Raw genomic sequence first — 22,593 nt, forward strand, 5'->3', positions numbered from 1 at the left:
GCATGTCATGATGACGATACTTTTAAATGCTGCACATACACATAGTTTAAAAAGACGGGATGCAGTCAAAAGTCGTTTCCCCAGTCACTAAACATTAGTTGATAATCAGTAAGCCAAATATTTAGATTTAGTCGAGATATTCCATTGATGTAAATATGACGCTAACAATTTCAAAGTTACTTCTGACTTATTTCTGTATTCTTCGTTAATATTGCATTTAACTGAATTAAAGCAATTTCTTAATGTATATTTGCAATTTACTTGATTCAATGACCAATTATTTGTATAGAATAACATAAAATATATATCCGTCATACAAACCAAATATCATCATGATTTTCAAAACAAACCTCGAATATGTTCCATTTTTAAACTATAAAGATTAGGTCAAGGTCAGATCTTGCTAAACTGACATGTTAACCTTTCAATTATACATTACATACACGTATATAGATAAGACAGTTGGTTTTCCTGTTTGAATGTTTTTATACTAGTCATTTTTGAGGCCGTTTATATCATGCTTTTGGATCTGAGCAAAGGTCGTTCTTTGACCTATAATGGTTTAATTTTAACAAGTTGTGATTTGGATAGAATTGTCTCATTGGCACTCATTCCACATCTTTTTATTTCTATTGAACTTAACAACACAAGTTTTTATATCAGATATAAGTGACCTATAATGTTAACCTAGCCAACTAAAGCAACGAAATTAATTTATCAGAGGAGGTAAAAAAAACTATTTTTGAATGAAACTGAATATATTTCATACATATACCAGACACGAAATTTGAAACAAAAACTTGTAAAAGTCCCATTTTAACATATCTCAATGTTAATCATAAGACTAAATGGTTTTCCATCCCAATTTAGACAAGATTAATATTTCTGAAAAGTCCCTAAAAGTTTTGAAAACTCCATCATCAACATGAAAAGAATCTGGTCCTTCAACCTGCATGACCTATACATTTGTACACTTCCTGAATGAAAAATAAATGAAACAAAAAATAAATGTAAATAAAACTGATTTATTAACAGTTAACAGTACATGTGCAGTAAATGTGTATTACATGTGCAGAGTAACTGTAATGTCAAAGTAGCACTAATTCTGGTGATGAATTTCTTAGAGCATATTTTTACATGAAGATGAATGGATGAGTTGAGATTTAATGTTCATGTCAGATCAGAGTTATTGATCCATTCTCTCATCAGCTTGAGGTTCTGCTGGTTGTGGATCTTGACCTTCACCTTCACCACGAGCCTCACCTTCACCTTCAGTTTCCATGGCAGCCTGTGAAAAAAATAATGGAATTGATAACTTATTACAAGTATCACTGTACTATAATTTAAAATTGTTTTTGACGCTGAAAGGACATTGTACAATTTAATCATGTTACTTCTGATTGATTGCAAATCCATTTTCAGTGTTCATTGTCACAAGCTGTCGGAGAGATAAAGGAAAACTAGGAACTCATTTACAAACTTAAACAAATGGGCTCTTTCACATGCTGCCATCATGTATATAACATACCCATAAAAAAAAATTCAAAATTGATGTTTTTCTGAAATTGTTTAACATTTCACAGCGGTATATTACTTTTACTTTAATTATTCATCCCTTATTCTCATTAAATTTGTTTTAACATTGTATCATAGATCAAATTTATTCATTCATTGTTTGTTAATTTGTGTTACTACATTTTTTGATTGGGTTAAGCCATTCCAATTGATATTTTATAGTGTGTATTTCTATGTTGTGATGTTACACTTATTTTGGATAAGGGAAAAGATTTGGTACAATTTAAACATTTAATCCTGCTGCAATTGTTTGCACCTGTTTTAAGTCAGGAATCTGATGTTCAGTAGTTGTCGTTTGTTTATGAGGTTCATAAGTGTTTCTCATTTCTTGTTTTTTTATATAGATTAGAGTGTTGTTTTTCTCTTTTGAATGGTTTTACACTAGTAATTTTTTGGTGCCCATTAAAGCTTGCTGTTTGGTATGAGCCAAGGGCTCTGTGTTGAAGACCATTACTTGACCTATTATAGTTTTTGTTTATAAATTGTGACTTGGATGGAGTGTTGTCTCATTGGCACTCATACCACATCTTCCAATATCCATCCCAACATTATCTACTTCAGTCCACAATAGTTGAGCCTTTGAAATTTAAGGTACTACTACCCTTTACAGTGATCATGTTGATTAAGATGATAACACAATGTTGACTGCTGTTTGACATTTTTACCTAGTATGTGTTTTGTTCACATATCGTTGCAAATATAATGGAACTTTATGCGACTGTCATACAAGTGAGAGGTTAAGCTAGCTATAAAACCAGGTTTAATCCACCATTTTCTACATAAGAAACTGCCTGAGCCAATAACTGTTGCTATCAGTTCGTTTGATGTGTTTGAGCTTTTGATTTTGCCTTTTTATGACAGGTTTTCCCGTTTTGAATTTTCCTCCTCCTTCCTCCTTGGTATTTTTGTTTTTTTAATTTAGGAGGAAGTTATTTAACAAGTCTAAAGGTAATTTTACTGATGAGAACCTTAGAATTACTAATGTTGAAAATAGACTTTTTGTCCAGGTTAAGCTTCTCATCATTGGTATATTGTTTAAGATTTGATAGTAATTAAGCCTCTAGCATCACTAAAAAGACTAATTGTTGAGATCTACATCTGGTGCATTGAAATTGCTACCATTATTGATGACTCGGTTTTCATTGTTACTCGTGTACATGTGTTGAGGATATACAATATGCCCTTCTAGATATATACAATGATATATATTAAGCAACCATGATATTGCTGTTAATTAAATTGATTTATTAACGAATAACCACAAGGTTACAATCAACAATAAAATATTATAGGCACCGACATTTTATGCACAATCATTTTATGGAGATAGCATGGTATTCAAAATTAAGAGTATGGCTTATCTTGATAGGTAGATGGGTGCAGTCAGTATTTCTGATTACTTGACACTTTGTGCACACTACATTATATTATTACAGTAGTCAGAATAATATATTTTCCTTAGCCCTAACATAACTGAGATTTCTTTTCTACACTGAAATTTGATACATATGAGTCAGTAAAGAATTAATACACAAGTGAAAGGCAACAAAAACCTATATTTTGTGGAATTGAAACTAAGTTTGACAAGGAGAGATAATTAACAACTTACCTCTCCTGCTCCCTCTGCTGGGGGTCTGGCATTTGTTCTTTCTTCTCCTTCAATCAATTGAAGCTTTTCATTGATTAAGGACAAACTTGGATTTCAGAAAAGAACTGACGAGGAATTATTGTAGATGTACATGATCATCACCATATAATAATACAATTTCTCTATGTTCTAAGCCAACACAAAATAAAATTCATTATTTCTTAATTGGAGTTTATTTGAACTTTATAATTGTAGCAAAAAAAGAGAAGCTATCAAAATAAGTGTCCCATTTTCTTGCATTTTTAAATAAAATGTTGGCCACATTCATGACATTGAAGGCTCAATACCACAATAAAAAAATCTTTTGCAACTAAGAGTGGTTCCAGAATTAAACACATAGACAGATGTTAATCCAGAAATTATTGCAATGTTTTCATTAATGCAAATAATCAATAATAATGTATACACATCATTTTGTAACATGAAAAAAATCTGAGTATATATTTCATTGATAAATTTCTTGAAATGACCATGGATATGATTATAGAATGACGTGCTTAATGCACTATGGTTTGTTTATCTCAAAAGTAGTAATAAAGTCTGGATAATTGAAATCTATATGTCAAGCCAGCTAAATAATGTTTATCATTGCAGGAATGCAATTAATGTATCTGAATCTATTATAAAACTGAACTAGGTCAAATCAAATTGTTTCAAAAATTTTAAATTTATAAATTCAAAAAATCAATGAAGGATAAACAAGTGAAACTGCGAGCTACTGCTCACTGATGACACCCCCGCCGCAAGTGGATAATATTAAAAGTGTAAAAATATGCAAGTGTTCGGTAAACAGGAAGTTGTCGAGTGATGAATCTGAAAACGCATCACACGGTATAGCTGACTTATATAAATCCTGAAACCAAATTTCAGAAATCCTTGTATTGTAGTTCCTGAGAAAAATGTGACGAAAATTTTCAACTTGGCTATCATGTGTAAAATCATACAAGTGTTCGGTAAACAGGAAATTGTCAAGTGATCAATATGAAAACGCATCACACGGTATAGCTGACTTAGATAAACCCTGAAACCAAATTTCAGAAATCCTTGTATTGTAGTTCCTGAGAAAAATGCGACGAAAAATATTCATGGGACGGACGGACTGACGGAAGGACCGGCAGAGGTAAAACAGTATACCCCCCCCTTTTTTAAAGCGGGGGTATAAAAACTTAATTCAAATAGTTTTGGTTGGGGGTCAAAACGGCTGCAAGTTTTGTTTAAATGACATTGATTTTATATATATCCTTATTGGTCAATCATTTTTTCCCAAAATAAGTTAAGAAGGGGGGGGGGGTGTCAGTGAAAAAACTGTGTGAATTAAGTTTTTTATCCGACATTGAACTTTTGATGTTATCCCTAAGAAAAAATTGAGCAATGGGAAAATATAAATATTTTCTAATAGCTGTTTGTTCCTGCAGAAGTTGTTTATATTCTTTTGATTATCAGCAAAGGATACATAAGGAGCTACTCTGTCATCATCAAATATTGTGAAATCTGTGTCTTTTCCTACGACACCTAGTGAACAGTTCTGAAAATAAAACAGTAGGATTAGTTTAACATAACTAAGGGAATATCAATGACACCCTAATAATTTATTGTTAAACTTGAAGAAAAGAAAAATGTGGGTTAAATGTCATTAGGACACAGACATGGGGTCAATTACATTTGAAAGTAATTAATTACATTCAATTACAATTACAAAATCTTCAATTAAATTACACATTACATTTGACTTTTTTTACCAATGTAATTAATTACATTCCAATTACTTGGCAAATGTAATTAATTACTTCAATTACATTTGAACTCTCATGATCTACCTTAAAGTCATCAAGCCAGGAATTGAAAATGCTTTGACCATATTACTAGCATTGTCACTGACTATTGCAGCAATTTTAAAACCTATTTCAAATGAAGTAACAACTTCTTCATATTCACTCCTGATGGATTCTGCTGTGTGTCTACCTTTGAATCGTTTACAGCATATCATGACAGACTTCATAGCCCAGTCCAAAATAAAGTGGCCTGTGATTCCCAAAAATCCTCTCATTTGTCTACTAGACCAGAGATCAATGGTTAAACACACACTTTCAGCTCTTTTAAGAGTATTTACAAGGTTATTTTTTATTTCAACCGATTTTTCATGTAGAAGTTTCGAAGATAAATGCTTTCTGCTAGGCACTTGATACTTAGTGTCAGCTTTTTCCATCAAGTTTTTAAATTCTTCACTTTCGACAATAGAGAGTGGTAAAAGATCCCCAGCTATGAACATTATAAGAGCATTTGTCATTTCTAACTGTTTTGGATCAGACGGTGAATATTTTACACTTTTTTTTATGCATTGTGTCAATGTTGGTTGAATTTCTTTATTCTCAGAATGCAGAATGTACAAATCTCTGTGTTTTCTCTGAAAATTACAAAAGGCCTTATTTAATATCTTGAAAATATTAAATTGTTTTAATTTACCTATTGAAATTTTACATTTATTTAAATTTATTTGATTGTAAATGATACAAAAAAAGAGCACTATTTTTTATTTTTTTAAATGATTTTCATTTTTATCCCAGCTTATTCAAATTATTTATCTTAAATAAGTGATTTAGCAGTCAGGGGACTTACTGAAATAAGTGATTTTTAAATCACTTATTTGAGTAGCAAATTCAAGGTTTTGTCATAAATTGAGATTTTGTAGTTTTTTCAAAATTTTAAACACATAGGTTTAAATAATATCTTTTAATTAGTAAAATTAAAAAATATAAACTTTTTGCTTCTTTTAAGTAGCAAGGTTTATGCCTTTGATGCTATCATTTAGCTGAAAATTCTATTTTAGTTGAAAAAATGCTTTAATAATGGCTTTACATAATGAACTGATACTTTCTTCAAAGATTTTTCACAGCAGTGGGAGTATTTTTCCTGTGAAGTTCAAGGTTTCATCTTTCAGATTATGTAATAAAATTCTACTGTTCGCGATAAAAATTTCACTGTTCGGGGGTGTTGAAATTAGTGGGGGTTATTAACAGAATGATACTTAAAGAAATGATTTTTGGGAAGGAAATTGAGGTCTGATACTTAAACAAGTGATTTTTATGTCATTATCCTAGATTCAGTACAAGGTCATCACCTGAAATGACCTGGTCATCCTAGACAACACAGATGTTGGTTCTGATAAGTTTAGAAACATAATTAGTCCCTGGATCATTAGTATTCTATATTTAAAGCTACAATAAAATTAAATCACTTCTTCTAGTGATTAATTTGTACTACTTAAATAAGTGATTATTAAAGAAAGACAACTCTAACTTCCAACCTTTATGGAAATAATGTTACTTGAATCAGTGATTTAGAAAATCACTTGTTTAAGTAAGTCCCCTGACTGTTTAGAAATCTGACTTCTTAAAACAAAAATAAACTTTAGTTTTAATCACAACTAATTAATTTAATAAACAAAATATTTTCCAAATTTAAATGTAAGCTATTAGAGGATATAAGATAAATGAAATCTGATTAGAAATGAAAAAGAAGCATAATGAATTTATTAATTTTTAAAATTCTTATATAGTATTACCTTCATATGTGTAACAAAGTTGGATGTAACTTTATAACTTCCACTAATGAGGGTGCCACAATGCATACATTTTCCTTTGAAAGTATTTCCATTTTGGAAGTCATCAGGAACAGTAAAATGTTCCAGTACACTCTTGGAGCTCATTTTTAAATCTGATAAAATGTTTTCTTTCAACATTCATATATATAGTGAACAAATTTTGCAAGTGAGATTTTGTCATATGCATTATCCCTTCAAGAATTTAAACATGTACCTATAGGCCCTAGGGGTATATTTATCTCTCTCTAATTAGCCTTATATCTGTTTAACATAACTGTTATAAAAACAGTCATTATATAGTTTGTAATAAAACAAATAGCCAGAGGTTATATTTATTGGTTATTTAAGTCCTTGAATAAAGTTAATTATGTTAAATCAATGTCTTAAAATATCTATCTAAATCTACTAATTAAGGTCAAGACAGTGACTTCCTAGTGGTTTCTTTTAAAATTATGGCATGTGTCTACATTTTTTTTATCATTCAATACAAAATGAAGAATCTACCATGGTTGTGTTAATACAGAAAGTATACTGTGAAGGCTTTTCTTTGTCAGCTTACAACATTTGTTAAGATTATTGCTTTTAATATTTTTTTGAGAAAACACAAGATTTAATCTTTTGATCCAAAATTTCAAATGTAATTGACTTGTAATTGAAAAGTAATTGTCAATTACAGGCAATTTTGGCTATGTAATTAATTACATTCAATTACATGTAATTGAAAAAATGCTCAATTACACATTACATTCAATTACATGATAAATTGTAATTAATTACAGTCAATTACAATTACATATTTCAATTACCCCATGTCTGTTAGGACAGCAACCCAAAAACTTTTGGAAGCAAAATCACATGACATACATACTTGAGAAGCACCTTGGGTACGCAAGACAACTTGCCTTCATTATGGAATTGTAGCAGAAGAAACAGACATGACAGATATGCCATAATATGGTCGAATATTTCCACATCTTTTCTTTGCATTTGCAACTCAAATATTTCCACATAGTAAATTGGAGTAAAAATTGTATCTTAAAATTAATTGTATCAAATATCTCATTATTTGTCAACTTACCAAGTTTTCAATCTTATCATTTATAATTGTATGCCTGTAAACATATGCGGACAATTCTTAATTTTTTCTCTAAAAAGTTAAGATCTGATATACACAGATCCCACTAAAACGGTCAGACAAACAGTGTGTCATTTTGGATTCAACCAAAGTTTATGATAATGACCACTAGACCTAGATATAATCTACCATGGAGTCATTTTTTTTGGTTGTTTACCAATTTTCATGGATTCTAGTGTACAGAGAAACCATCATATTTCAATTTTTACCTTTGTAGTCGATTCTACTTCCTGTGGCAGTGTATCATGTAATGACTTACATTTGTAGTTAATTCTACTTCCTGCAGTTGTCCATCACTAATGACTTACCTTTGTAGTTAATTCTACTTCCTGTGGCAGTGTATCACGTAATGCCCTTAAACCATGTTTTACCAATTCTTCTAATGTGCCTGAAATAAAAATTTTAAATTCAAATTGCTAACTTATTAGTCCAAGGACCATAACTCTGCACAAAATCATCAGACCGGAACAAAATTCAAACTCACTCTGTAACTTGTAATGATAAAACTATACAACAATTTTCAATTAAATATCTACAAGCATGCAGATAAAAAAGGTCAGAAAACTGATTATTTAAGGAGGCTCGGGGGTATAAGATTTTCAGAAAAAAATTAAAAACATTTATATTTCATTACAAATCTTATTAATTACCTTAAGTAGTTGTTACTTTATCATATGGTACAAAAATCATTCCTAAAAATCAATTGGTGTTGGCCCCAGGTGACTTTTAAAATGTAGATATCATCGAAAAAGCTCCAAATTATCTTCCTTTGGTGCAAAAATGACATTTTTTGGCATTAAAATTGAAATATCTTTTTTAACTCATCGGTGACCTATATTTTTTATTGTTGTTTTCGAATAAGCTGTACATAAACTAAATAACTGTAAAATTTAAGCGATTTCTGTAATTTAGTTCTTTTTTATTTCGATATTACCGCTATTTCTCCTATTAGTTCAACAGAAAAAAAGGACATTAACAAAAATGTATGCTGCTTTCCAAGGCAGATTGTGAGCGTAAATGAACGGTGACCCCATTTTTTTATTTCATTTTTCTATTAAGTATAAGATAAAGGTCATTTATAGAAAAATATAGCGAAATCTTAAATTAAATAAAAAATTTGATTTCAACCCGCGAGCCCCCTTAAGTGAATTTTCTAAATCCAAGGATCATTACTCTGCACAAAATCATCAGACCAGAACACAATTTGAATTCACTCTGTAACTAAATGTCATGATGAAACTACACCAATTTTCAATTGAATATCTACAAACATGAAGATAAAAAGCACAGAAAACTGATTATTTGAGTGAAAGTTATAAGTCCAAAGACCATAACTCTGCACAAAATCATCAGACCAGAACAAAATTTGAATTAATCTGGAACTTGTCATGATGAAACAATACATCAAATATCAAATCATTATCTTCCAGCATGAAGAAACAAGAATGTGTCCTAAGTACACGGATGCTCCACTCGCACTATCATTTTCCATGTTTAATGGACCGTGAAATTGGGTAAAAAATCTTATTTGGCATTAAAATTAGAAAGATCATACCACAAGCAACAAGTGTACTAAGTTTCAAGTTGACTGGACTTCAGCTTCATCAAAAACTACCTCGACCAAAAACTTTAACCTGAAACTGCCACTTTCATTTTCTATGTTCAGTGGACCATGAAATTGGGGCCAAAAGTCTAATTTTGCTTTAAAATTAGAAAGATCATATCACAAGCAACAAGTGTACTAAGTTTCAAGTTGATTGGAATTCAGCTTCATCAAAAACTACCTTGACCAAAAACTTTAACCTGAAGTGGGGTGAACAGACGCACAGACGAACAGACGGACGAACGGACGGAGGCACAGACCAGAAAACATAATGCCCCTCTACTATCATAGGTGGGGCATAAAAAAGTGTGAAAAACTGAATTTGCTAGAATGACAGATGGACAGACAAACAGAACGAGTGCAAACCTAAAGTCCATTTTGACTTAATCGTTAGGGGACTTCTTATAAAATGCTTTTGTTTGAAATTTTACACTTAGTGCTAATAACCAAATAAGTACTAACAATCAAGATACTGGTCCAAGAATTTCTCTAAATATGTTCGTGCTGACTGTGATCTTGCACCAATAGCCATGGCTTTACAATCGTAATAATTGGCTGATGGACATGTCTGGTATATATGTGGTCCTTGAGTCTGCAAATAGAACAAAAATATCATTCTAAACTTTATTTTTAAGAATATCTATTTGCTGAAATTTAAAAATATAATTTTCAGAAATAAAGATCTTTTCATTAGATTATGCAAATATAAGACCAAAAAAATGCAGAAAATGTTTCTAGAATCTTTTCTTAGCATACTTACCGGTATATTATAGACATGAAAAAAAAATAGATAAGTATATATTTTTAAATTACAAATAAGATAAAAAAAATGGTTTTAAAATTCGTGAAAGTTTAAATCTGAGAAACAAATCAATTTGTAAATAAATTTTTATACTACTGCATTCATCATAAAAGGAATATTTTGTTAAAATAACTTAATTTTTTAAAACAAACATAAGCATTTTATCTTTTGATGTTTAATTGCTCTTGACAAGCAGCAGTTAACAAATAAATCAAAGAATTAACTTATGTCCACAATTAACAATATGCAATTACTGTAAATTCAGATTGATTGATTGATTGTAAGTTGCTTTACGCCACATTAGCAGAAAAAGGCTATATCGCGGCAAAAATTCCGAAATATTTGCTATGATTTTATTATTGGAAGAAATACAACAGGGTTATAATCACAATAATTTAAACTCACACATTGAAATTGTTTCTATGAATTCAACAGGATTATTTCCAACTATTGCAAAAATTAAAATCTCATCTTAAATCTAAAAGGACAAATTCACAATAATAAATGCATGCAATAATTTCTGAATTTACAGTATCAAAAATGAAAAATCTCATATATGGAAATGATATTAAACATGATAAAAAGCAAATGACTATTTCTAGAATTGCAAAATAAAAATATGCACATAAATACATACATCATACCCAGCTACCAGAAGTCCTACACCAAATGGTCTTCTTCCATATCTTTGAGTTGGTATTTGTGATTCTTAGAGCTAGTTAAGGCAAATTCATCAGAAGATTACCAACCATATGAAATATTCCTAACCAGTAAGAAGAATTTAATTTTTATATTTATATATATTTTCACTTTTTGTTGATTTCTACGGACAACTGCCTCTTACATGTACATTATGGTTAAATTTGCCTCAATGACTTATTTATGAAACTTTTGCTTTATTGTCATTCCAAAAACAAGAAAGATGTTCATAATGAAATATGGAAGATGGCATAGATTTCAATATGATCAACTGATTAATGCTACCTTGACATTCTAGCAGCAAGTATTTCTTACAAATTCAGGGCAATAAAGAAGTACTTTAACACAAGAGTACCATGCTCTGTACAAGAAAACTATATATACAGTGTAGGATTTCTCCCATTCTTAGTAGATCACAAAGAAACAATTCCAAATAAGACGTATTATCCTACTAACACACATTATTCTGTCTCTTTTCTGACCAATCTTTGACTAATCATGCTTATCCCAATTTACAATGAGGAGCAGCTAATGCTTATTTTAATGTAGTTGGTTTGATCCTTTCATAAATTTAACCTATGATTACCACACTGATTGACAGGGTTATGTTGCATGAAGATGCAAGGAACAACTTATTTACCTACCACTCATCTCACAAAAAAAAATACAAGAAAGCAAATTAATTTTTTAAATAGATTAGACTGTTGGTTTTCCATTCTGAGTGGTTTTACACTAGTCATTTATGAGGCCCTGTTAGCTGGCTGTTCACTGTTAGCCAAGGCTCAGTGTTAAAACCAGTACTTTGACAAGTTGTGATTTTGATGGAAAGTTGTCTCATTGGCACTCATACCACATCTTCTTATATTTATTGTAAGGCATGGACATTTGAGCATATCTTATGATCAATTTCAATTGTAAGATTTATTTTAGTAAAAAGAGTTCCATGCATATACCGTATAGCGGGTTATTTCTGCGGGTGTAAAATTTCGCGATTTTTATTGAACAAGGTATACGAAATATTTTAGAAGTTATTATTTTGGTGGATGAAAAACTTTTATTAATACCTTTGCATGTTCACCTTTAATTTGGCGGAATTTATTTTGGCGATTTTCTTCTATCTGTGAAAATAAGCGAAAATTTGCACCCCACGAAAATAACCTGCTACATGTATACGGTATGTTATATGAAAGGATACTGTTTCCAACGTTGGCTACTAATCTGGACACAGGGAATGGTTGATCGTATGCATATCTAGAGTTGAGACATTCTGACCTCATAAAATTACTGAAACATAAATTGTACTATATTAATCTAAAACTTAAAACTCAAAAAAAGATCAATTGAGGAAAAAATTACACATACAAATCAAATTCTTACTTATCAATTTAGATGTTTACTTTTGCATAATTATTTGCACGAAAGAATTTATTTATAAAATTATACTGTTATTTTGAACATGATACACTGAGTTGATCATTTTCATATTTCCAGTTTTTGAAGTAGAAAGTTCTATTTTGCTGTACGTCATATTTGTTTTTCATTTTATTATTGTTTTGTAAATAAATCAGGCCACTATTTTTCTTGTTTGATTTGTTTTACATTTCATTAAAGTAGTTCAATTTTTAAGAAATACCTAAGTAATCGTGCATCAGCTGTCAATCCTGCTATAGCCACGCCCACATGATCATCTATTGGTAAAATTTTCTTTTGATGGGCAGACAACTCTGATGGTGCACGCTGAAATATAATAAGAAATACCTGATACATTTATACCTATATCTTTTCAACATTACCATCATTTTTCAATGGAGCATTTCCTTGTTTGTATGATTATATATGTATTGTTGTATTCATCAGTTAGTATAGTGCTTTGCAGATTTATTTCAAAAACTTCCCAGTTTACACAGAATAGCTATATAAAATAATTCTCCTGCCACAATTTGAAAACAATATTTCTGTAATATGTACATGTAGTAATTTTTAAAATGCCTCAACAACATGAACAAGGAGATGATTATTATGAAGAAACAATCATTATACAGAATAGCTATATAAAATAAATTTCCTACCACAATTTGTTATACATGTAGCTATTTTAATGCCTCGAAAAGGAGATGATTTTTATGAAGTAAAAATCATTCTTTAGATGCAGCATGCTTATTAACAATACCATAAACTGTTAATCATGCTAATATTTTGTAATATATTTTCTACACATCCATTGACAGTACCAATCAGAATTTTCGGATTTTTTGGGGGGCAAAGTCTGTGGACTTGTTATTTTTTTGCAATGACAAGTTAATTGCCAGATTTGGGAATAAGAAATTTAATTACTATGAAAAAAATTATTTCATTCTTCATGAAAAAATAGTGCAAGAAAATGACATCAAATCTTTTTTTTTTTAATTTTGCTATAAATGATGACATGTATGCTCAGTTAATACAGCATAAATTTGTCTTTCTTGATGCATCTGAGACTAGCCTGTTTTGTAAATATTTTTTTATCAAGAACATTCAACAAATATAATTGCCTTAAAGGGGCACTAGCTGTCAAATTCATGGTCACCAGTTTGACTCAAATTCTCATATTTGTTTTATAACAATGTAAAACATTTATCCAAACTATCAAAAGTCAAAAATAAAAAGTTTACAGAGCATGGGGTAGATAATATATAGGTTCGTTTCGTGTGTATTTTAGTCCAGACGCCATCTAATTAACTATCGATTTGACCTCAGATGACCATATAAGCGATGTAAACATAAATAGAGATATGAATAGATTAAAACAACACGTGCAATTGGATTTTTATAGGTCTGTTTGATTTTATTTTATAGATTAAAAATAGATGTTTCTCATTGTTTTTAACCGTATAAGAATGATTTTATGTGCATCGAATTAGTAATCAAATGATTTACCGTAGTTTCACTTTCATTGTTGACATTCTTTTTCTTAAAACAACCAGTACAGGTACAATGCATGCGTTGTCAATTTCTAGCTAGAGGTTAAATTGAAGTTCACATGAATATGGATTTAAAGAGGTCGAATCATTCACTTGCAAGTGAATAACTAATTATCAATGTTTCTTAGCGTAATTTGACAAAATTGAACCTTTTTGGCTGCAAAAAGAGAATTGTTATTTCACTATTTCACTTTCATTATTGATTGAACAGAAAAAAATCAAACTTTAGATTTTTTATATATCTCGTAGCTAGTGCCCCTTTAATCAAAACATTTAAGAACAATGAAGAACTGGAATACGTGGAACATGTGGCATGTGTTTTGTACTCAACAATTCATGCTACCAATATGGTGTGTGTATTGTACTCTACCATTCATGCTACCAATATGGCATGTGTTTTGTATCTATACTCTAACTATACATGCTATAGTGCTTTAAGTGTATGCCATGCATTTTGTATTAATCATGCTAATACTCCACCTTTAGCATGTTTAGTAATACATGTATGTGTATGGCATGTGTTTTGTACTCTACCTTTAATGCTACCAATATGGCATGTGTTTTGGATTTTATGCCTACAGCTGCAGATCCTTGTTTTACTGCTTCCATAGCATATTCAAGCTGGTGAATTCTGCCCTTAAATACAAATTGTTTCATAAAATCATTTTTTTTCTATATTCAGACAGAAAATATACATGTAAATGGTGTTTTCGTGAATATTTGATGACAGTTTTGCCATAGTTTGTGTAGAAAACATGAACTTCCATAGACTTCATTGAACATTTAAACCTGTGGTTTCCTTTTATCACAGAATCCATGAAAATACATGTAGGTACATTGTATTCCAAAAAAACAGTAATGAATCCCCTATTCACTGTCATAATAATAGCTCAGTTGGATTTAGTTATTTCTACCAGTCCGTCTACTAAATAATATAATCACAGAATTTGTTAATATATCATGCATATTGGACAAAGTTATTTACATTATTTGTTATTAATTTTTCCTGACCCTATCTATTTAGGGTCAAACATATTCAAACTGATTATTATAGTCTTTTTTCTTATCATGCTAATATTGTGTACTATTTTTTTTCTTATCATGCTTAAGATGTGTAATGTTGTGTACTATACGTAAAGGGCAATCATACCACATCTTCTTCTATATATGATAAATCAAAGAAAATGTCTAACTCTCACGACACTCTTTATGTACATGTCCGGTAGTTGTTTTGATTGTTGTCTACCATAACTAATTATGGTTTATCACCCCAATCGCTTGCTAGCCAGGTAGACCAGAGTCCTGCAGTATGAACTTTGCTCATTTAAGGCCATTGCATTTTCATATACGGTAGTAATATATTTGGGATTTCATAAATTATCTTTTGCTGGTGATTCATCAGCAATAAACGGTTTTGATTTTATTCATATTGTACACAATTATATCTGTCTATTCAGCATGAGCATCAACAATAGACTTGAAGATTAGAGTTTATATATTTTGTCAATTTCTTTGAATCACTCAAAACCAACCTCAGTGATCATGGTTTTTAAACTGTGTCACCCATTGTTTACTGTACATTATTGTATATCAGTGTCAATTAGATACTTAAGCTAAAAATAATTTATATTGTTGATACTGCCTTCCTACATTCCTAACCACCTAAAAACATGAAAAAGCAGCTTCATTCCTTAAAAATTCTTTTTTTTTACCTTTTTTTCCTACTTAAAAATGTTTAACCGTTGTTTTCTTGTCTAAAACATTTAACTTATAAATGTTGCCCGCCAAACAAAATTCCAACGTAAATGTACCTACTAAATCCATATATAAGACAAGTAAGACATGGGTAAGCATTATCAAACAATAATTTTTTAAGGTTGGCTTAAAAATATTACCTGTGGACTCCAAACTGTAACATCATTGTCATACTGATTACGAAACTACAAAGAGAAGAAATGCATTACTAATCATGCTAACAATCAAAATGATTTTGACATGAAAATCTGTGAACTAAAAAGTAATTTTGAGTTTCTGTATAAAATATTTCCTGTTTTTCTTTCTTTTCCGTATATCAATTGGTTTTCAATCGTAGATTTTGTATTTCATCATCAAAGATTTACATGTATTTTGTCATTTGCCTGGAATTATTATTTTCTTATTGTATTTGATCTGCAAACCTGTAATTACCCTTATAAATTTTGGTTATTAAGGTCAGCAGAGTTAATTTTTTTTTCTTTCAATTCAAAGGTCAGTCGGGCGTAGCAAGTAACCAAAACGAAAGTATGATTGCAATAGTGGAAGGTCACAAACGGTATCAAGATTTTTTGCTCTTAATACACTTTTGCACACTACACGTTCTCACCTCGCATGTTTCCACCCAATTTTAAATAAAATTTCAGTTTAATAATTAGAAAATCAAGATTGTTGTTTTTAATTGATTTGATATAAATACTGCATGTATACACCTTATCGCTATTTGTCCACCATTACTGAAAATCACACAGGTTCCCCTAAAATTTTGAAGTTATAAAACAAAATATCTGACGCCACAATGGAAAAGTGATTGTTGTATGCGTCAAAAGTTCAAGCGGCCGGGTCAGTCGGGATTAGTGATAAGGTGTATTTACATTTTGTAGCTTGGTATCATTGGTACAGTACACACTGTGACATGGTCTGAAAAATCATCAGCATCTTGTATGCCTGGCATTAAATGCTGGGCTTTTATTGGGGGTCATAAATCACTGGCTGATGGTCAGACTACCTGCAGGGATAATTAAAAAAAAAAAAAAAAAAAAAAAAAATTAAAGGTGATCAACCAGGTGTTTTAAATCTTTTAACAGGTAGAAGGTTTCATGTCTTGATTACATAATATTTAGATGTACAGGTAAATTTTACCTGTGTTTGTCTTTGCTATAATAAGAAAAAATACAACTTTTATTATGCTTTTCTGTTATTTTGTCTGTCAGAATAAAACCAAAATCCTTTAAAATGACAAATCGTTTTAGAACGAACAAGAGACATAAAATAAAACAATACCATTATTTTTTTTTATTTACTGATTTCCTTAAAAAAAAATCTTTTCAATAGATATTAATCAAATTAATAGGAAGATGGTTATGAATATATATTACATGAACATCCATGCGTCCGTAGTAATTATTGTAAAAGTACGGATTTCGGTCATAGCTGGTCCGGTTCAGATCCGTAGTTTAGAAATGGTCAATGGCGGACGAATGCAAGAAAATTTACAAAAATAAACGATGTTTGACAAGTTATTTGGAAAGGAACATGACGGTTTTAATGCAATAAATGGATAAAACATTTACTGGAGGCAACGAATCTCCTGTAGTTGGTGATCGCAATACTGGTATACCAGTATTGTCCACAATACTGGTATAAAAATTTTGTACCAGTATTGTTACTTTTTTATAAAAAAAACAGCAATACTGGTACATTACTGACATACCAGTATTGTAGTTGTATTATATTGTTGACTAGACTATATTGAAGATCAAAGGGAGATTAAATGGAACTCAAAAAGATTATAGAGGATAATTGTGAAATCAATTAACAACCAGTTAAAAGTCATTACTATACTTGCACAAATAAACAAAGGATTATTGAAATTAACTCATATCATCATTATTATTTAAACAATTGCTAATAATTTTATCATATTTCTATATTTTATTTAATTTAATACAGATAAAATAAAATAAAAGCTTATTATTATCTGAGCAATAATTTAATAAATTCAAGCAAATTATTAGACTCTAACACTGTAAATTCAGCATTTACTTGTATGCCATCATATTTTGACAGATATTTTAATACATGTATACATTTTTTAAGTACTAAGATCATATGCATTTGTTTGTCTTTATTTTCTTATTAATCTTTCACAACAAAAGATATCAATATAATTCATTAATTATAAAAAGTTGCTTTATAGGGGAACCTTGTTATAATCAAATTAACTAGTTTGTCTACATAAATGTTAAGGGTTGAAGCAGTTGATTCAGAACCATGGACAATACAATTAGTAGCAGATACATGTATATCTACTGGTACAAATACTAGACCAGCATTCTGACAGTTAGAGAGCTATACAAATGCTATCTGAAATAGCTTGTAATCTAGTAAGCGTTAGAGAAAGTCCACAGACACTGAATACCTAAATACCAATATAGGAAGGGGGAGGGGTTGCAGAAATCACATCTGAAGAAGAAATACCAGTGCTGATGATACAGAAGCTATAACAGCATTAATGTCAATATAAAATTCACTAAAATATACTACATGAATCTTGGAAAGAGAGAGCTGAAAGAAAACATAGAAGAAAGTACAGAGTTTGTTAAAATGCTGATACAGAAAGGTTAAGAAAAAAACATCAGAAGATTTAAAACTTTATTTGATGACAATCACAGTGTACCATCTATGGCATCATCAGTTAAACACAATCATTCCTAATAAAATTGTCATGTCATATGTTAATTTCATTATGCATATATGGGACACCTTTAACAAAAGATTAATTACCTATATTGTTTATTTAAAAAAAGCACAATACTGGTACAATACTGGAATACAATACTGGTACAAAATTTTTATACCAGTATTGTGGACAATACTGGTATACCAGTATTGCGATCACCAACTACAGGAGATCCGAGGCAACTTTTATCACGTTTAAATGAAGTAACAAACTTATTTTGCCGCCGAAATTTAGGTTGATGTACGTTTTCGAGTAACAAGCACCGAAGTGATAAAAAGTTGTATTTTTATCAAATAACCTTCTATACACTGCGAAGACAATGCTTCAACCTCTTTTTTAAAGATAATGAATCGTTTATTTCTGAATTTCTTTAATTATCAGTAAAAAATTGATGTTTCATCAACTTGGTAAAAATTGAAAATGTCCGATGACGGAAGCGACTGAAAGCGACTATCGTCAAGAACAGGGCGACTTGTTTTCGCTTTTGGGGGTCGGGTAAAGTGAAGTGATGGTCGGGAAGGCGACTTCTTCGCCCAAGTCGCCTGGTAGCGTGAGCCCTGGGTGGGACTGCTGGCCCTCCGAATCTCCCGATATCAACCCAATTGAAATGGTATGGAATATGCTGAAACGCAGACTTGCTAAAAAAAACCTTAAAACTAAAGATGACCTTCAGACAGCTCTACAAGAGTTTTGGACCAGAGATCTTACTATTGAGTACTGCAACCGCTTTATTGACCATTTATATAAAGTTGTCCCAGTAGTAATAGCACTAGAAGGACGTGCAACAGCCGATGTACCTCGCAAAATATTTCCTGAAAGGTCTTATAGTAAATCGATAAGTTACTTCAAAACCAAGTTAGATGACCCCAGTTTCACCAAGAAGATCGAACACCTCCTACCACACTAAGAAAACCAAGTCAAGAACTACGAGAGATGCAGCAGAAACTTTTTCATAACAGTCTTTTTCAAGGCTACACAAATCATTCAAAAAGATATCTTTAATTTGTTGTACACTCAAAGGGGGGCTTCAAAGAGTTTTACTAATTATACCCATTGCCTTATCAAGTAGTGACCCTCTACTGTTTGTGACTGATTTCTAAAACGTATAGATTTTTTTATCCTACATATTCTTGTTCTTCAAGAACAAAAGAAAATATCGAATTTTTTTGTAAACACATATTTACGTTATTCAGTAAGTTTTATATTATAATTGAGAAAATTTGCTGCCTTCTATTTTACCTAGAAAAAATCTCGTAAATAGTTTTTTTTGCTGCAAACTATTTTATTGAGAAAAAAATCTCGATTTTTTTAATTTTTTTATCATAGAATTTTAAGCCAGTTGAATATGACGTTGTGTTTTTTTTTACAAAGAATACACACTGGACATAGTTACATGCTAGGCTAATAATATCTTTTATAATTTTATCAATCGTAACTACTCTCGCTATACAGTACAATAATTATTGAAGAGTTATTTCTTCGTGCAAACAGAAAGCCGGCCGAGTAGTTCCGATTGATGATTTTATCCATGAAATTGAACAGGAAACCCCTAAAGTTTTAAACACATGTACACACGTGATATTATCGTGTCAACCTTGACCCCGCTTTCACCAGCAATGCATTTAAATGTTCGATCAAATTCTCTTCCAATCCAAACATTTTATTACAATAAAAATAACCATCGTATCTTACAAACGAAAAACTAGTTTTCAATAATAGACGTTTCAGCAGCTGTTTCATTCGGGTATTTCTTGTTACAGTAATATTTCACGTTTTGAGAATATATAAGAGGGGGGATAGGACCTTTATCGGGACTCCAGGATCGGGTGTTTTTAAGCTGTAACACGTTCGGGTTCCGGAAATTCTTTTTCGAATTAGGGGACCTCGGGATTTCGTGATTTTAAGTCCGGGATTTCGGGATTTTGTTTTTTTAAGCCCGGCATTTGGGATCAGGACCCCTTCTTACCCTCCCTCACATGACGTTTTCAAATACGAATAAAGATAGGAAACTCATGTCTTTTTAAAAGAAAACTAATCTACGAAATTACTAGAACATATAACTCGCGACGAAATGTAGAAGTAATGAGAAAAGAACGGAAAGGAAAAGATATTTTAATTTATATTCGAATCGTAAAAAAAAAACTGAGAAGATAAATAAGAGAACAATAATGTGTAGAATGTTTCTTCCTCAGACAGACCTGGAAAAAAAAACCATATTTCTTTTATTGGTAAATTAAATAATTAGAACTGAAACAATCTGAAAACCGTTCATGCCTTTTAAATGTCTATTATGTAATTATCGATTTTACCTGTTACATTATCATAACTAATTACATAATTTTAAGTAGCATGTGCGGCCGACCATGCACGCTTGGCTGATTTTATTGCACCTATTATCAGCTGATGATTTGATTGACAACAGGTAATCAATCATCGACATTTAAGTCGCTGATGCTGAGCCTTTTTAAAACCTGCCACATTTTTCAGACCATGTCACGGAATGTACTGTATGAGTAAAAACATTGAAGATTTTAAATGAAAACACAAAAGATTTTAACAGCTTGGCCCCTTTGTTTTGAAACAATGAAACAAAAAATCATAGCAATGCACTAACCAAAACATAATTAAAATTTATTCAACACAAAAAAATATGTTGTCATACATTGTAGTCTTACTTTATTTTGAAACAATGAAATAAATGTTAGCAATACACGTAACCAAAACAAGAGTCAAGATAAAGATTAATTCAACACAAAAAAAACATGTTGTCTCACTTTAATTTAGGACAAATTGAATGACAACAAATATACTTGTAGGAATACACTTGCCAAAACCAATAAAAATTGGGTGCGAAAGTGAAAGAGTGCGAACATGAATGGGCGCGAACGGACCCGGATTTGTCACAAACCCCTGAACTTCTTTCCCTATATATCAAGAAAAAGTGAAAGAAGATCTTCTTCTTCATTTTCTGGCAAACTTTCAATTATTGAAGATTATTCTCACCATGGATAGAAAACAAGTCTGTGAGAGAAAGGCAGTTGAAATCATGAATAACTGAATTTATGATACAGAAAAATCAAAAAAAAAAACAACGTGAATAACAAGGTTGTTTTCACTTTTAAAAAAAAGAAAAATACAACTTATTCTACTATGACTGAGTATAATTCGACGAAAATAAAAAAAAATATGCACATGACAAATAAAAAGATCAAACCATACATCATTGTACCATTGTTATAGCTTTACGTGCTTCTTAATCTGAACAGATGCACTAATTCGTGTGCAGGGCTTGTATTCCCTTACGTGATAACTTAATATTAATAGGATTGAACGTAGAAAGTTTCGAAAATTACCATTTTTTAAGATTTCAACCGGTATGACAGTGTGAAATTTTCTAGTCAAATAAACTTCCTTCAACTTAGGAGAGCATATTTCCATGGGAGGTAATTCAAATTCCCGCCATAATTTCTAGAGATATTTTTTTTTCGTTCATACCTGTAAGATACCTGTAAGATCGTTGTGGGGCTCATATGGAAGGATCCTATCCTTTTTAGCCCACCCTATTTTGGTACACTTTCAAAACTGATACAATCATCAATTCTGCATGATTTGGTGCAATATTTCACACAATTAAAAAGTTATATATAGAAAACTATTTGTGTCCTCATCAATTTCTTAACTGATACATGACTGACTCCCAATGACGGTCTATACTAATTTTAAAGGCTTCCATAGTTTTTGATGAAATAACTTCAACTGGTAGGTTATTCCAATCCTTAATAATTCGTTGTGAGAAATGTCTTAATCGAAAAGAAGTGTTACATCTAGGTTTTGCTAATTTCCAAATATGCCCACGGGTATTTGTACTGATGACAGTAAAAAATCTTTCATAAGATATATCTTCGAATCCTTTTAATATTTTGAAAGCTTGTATCATATCACCTCTTCGCCTTCTGTGAGTTAGGGAAGGTAGTTTAAGTACTTTTAATCTGTCTTCATAGCTTAAATGGGGAGCGTAGCTATAATCCGACACCCCGAAATTCCGACAGTCCAGTAGTCCGACAGTACGATAGTC

At 30.9% G+C, this 22,593-nt stretch overlaps 1 protein-coding gene across 1 annotated transcript; it reads right to left on the reverse strand.

Annotated features, from left to right (window-relative positions):
* Positions 1–1,005: 1,005 nt before the first annotated feature.
* LOC139491353 (proteasome subunit alpha type-1-like) lies at positions 1,006–21,960 on the reverse strand. Its single transcript, XM_071278986.1, has 11 exons — positions 21,872–21,960; positions 15,919–15,963; positions 14,558–14,659; positions 12,697–12,800; positions 12,259–12,347; positions 11,002–11,072; positions 10,025–10,154; positions 8,268–8,347; positions 4,677–4,748; positions 3,185–3,247; positions 1,006–1,288 (listed from the first exon to the last, which is right to left on the reverse strand). Exons 1-11 carry the CDS (start codon positions 21,872–21,874, stop codon positions 1,187–1,189), a joined length of 861 nt encoding a protein of 286 aa, XP_071135087.1. The 5' UTR covers positions 21,875–21,960; the 3' UTR covers positions 1,006–1,186.
* Positions 21,961–22,593: the final 633 nt, after the last annotated feature.

Source organism: Mytilus edulis, chromosome 10 (assembly GCF_963676685.1).
Source record: "Mytilus edulis chromosome 10, xbMytEdul2.2, whole genome shotgun sequence".
Classification (NCBI taxonomy): Eukaryota; Metazoa; Mollusca; class Bivalvia; order Mytilida; family Mytilidae; genus Mytilus; species Mytilus edulis.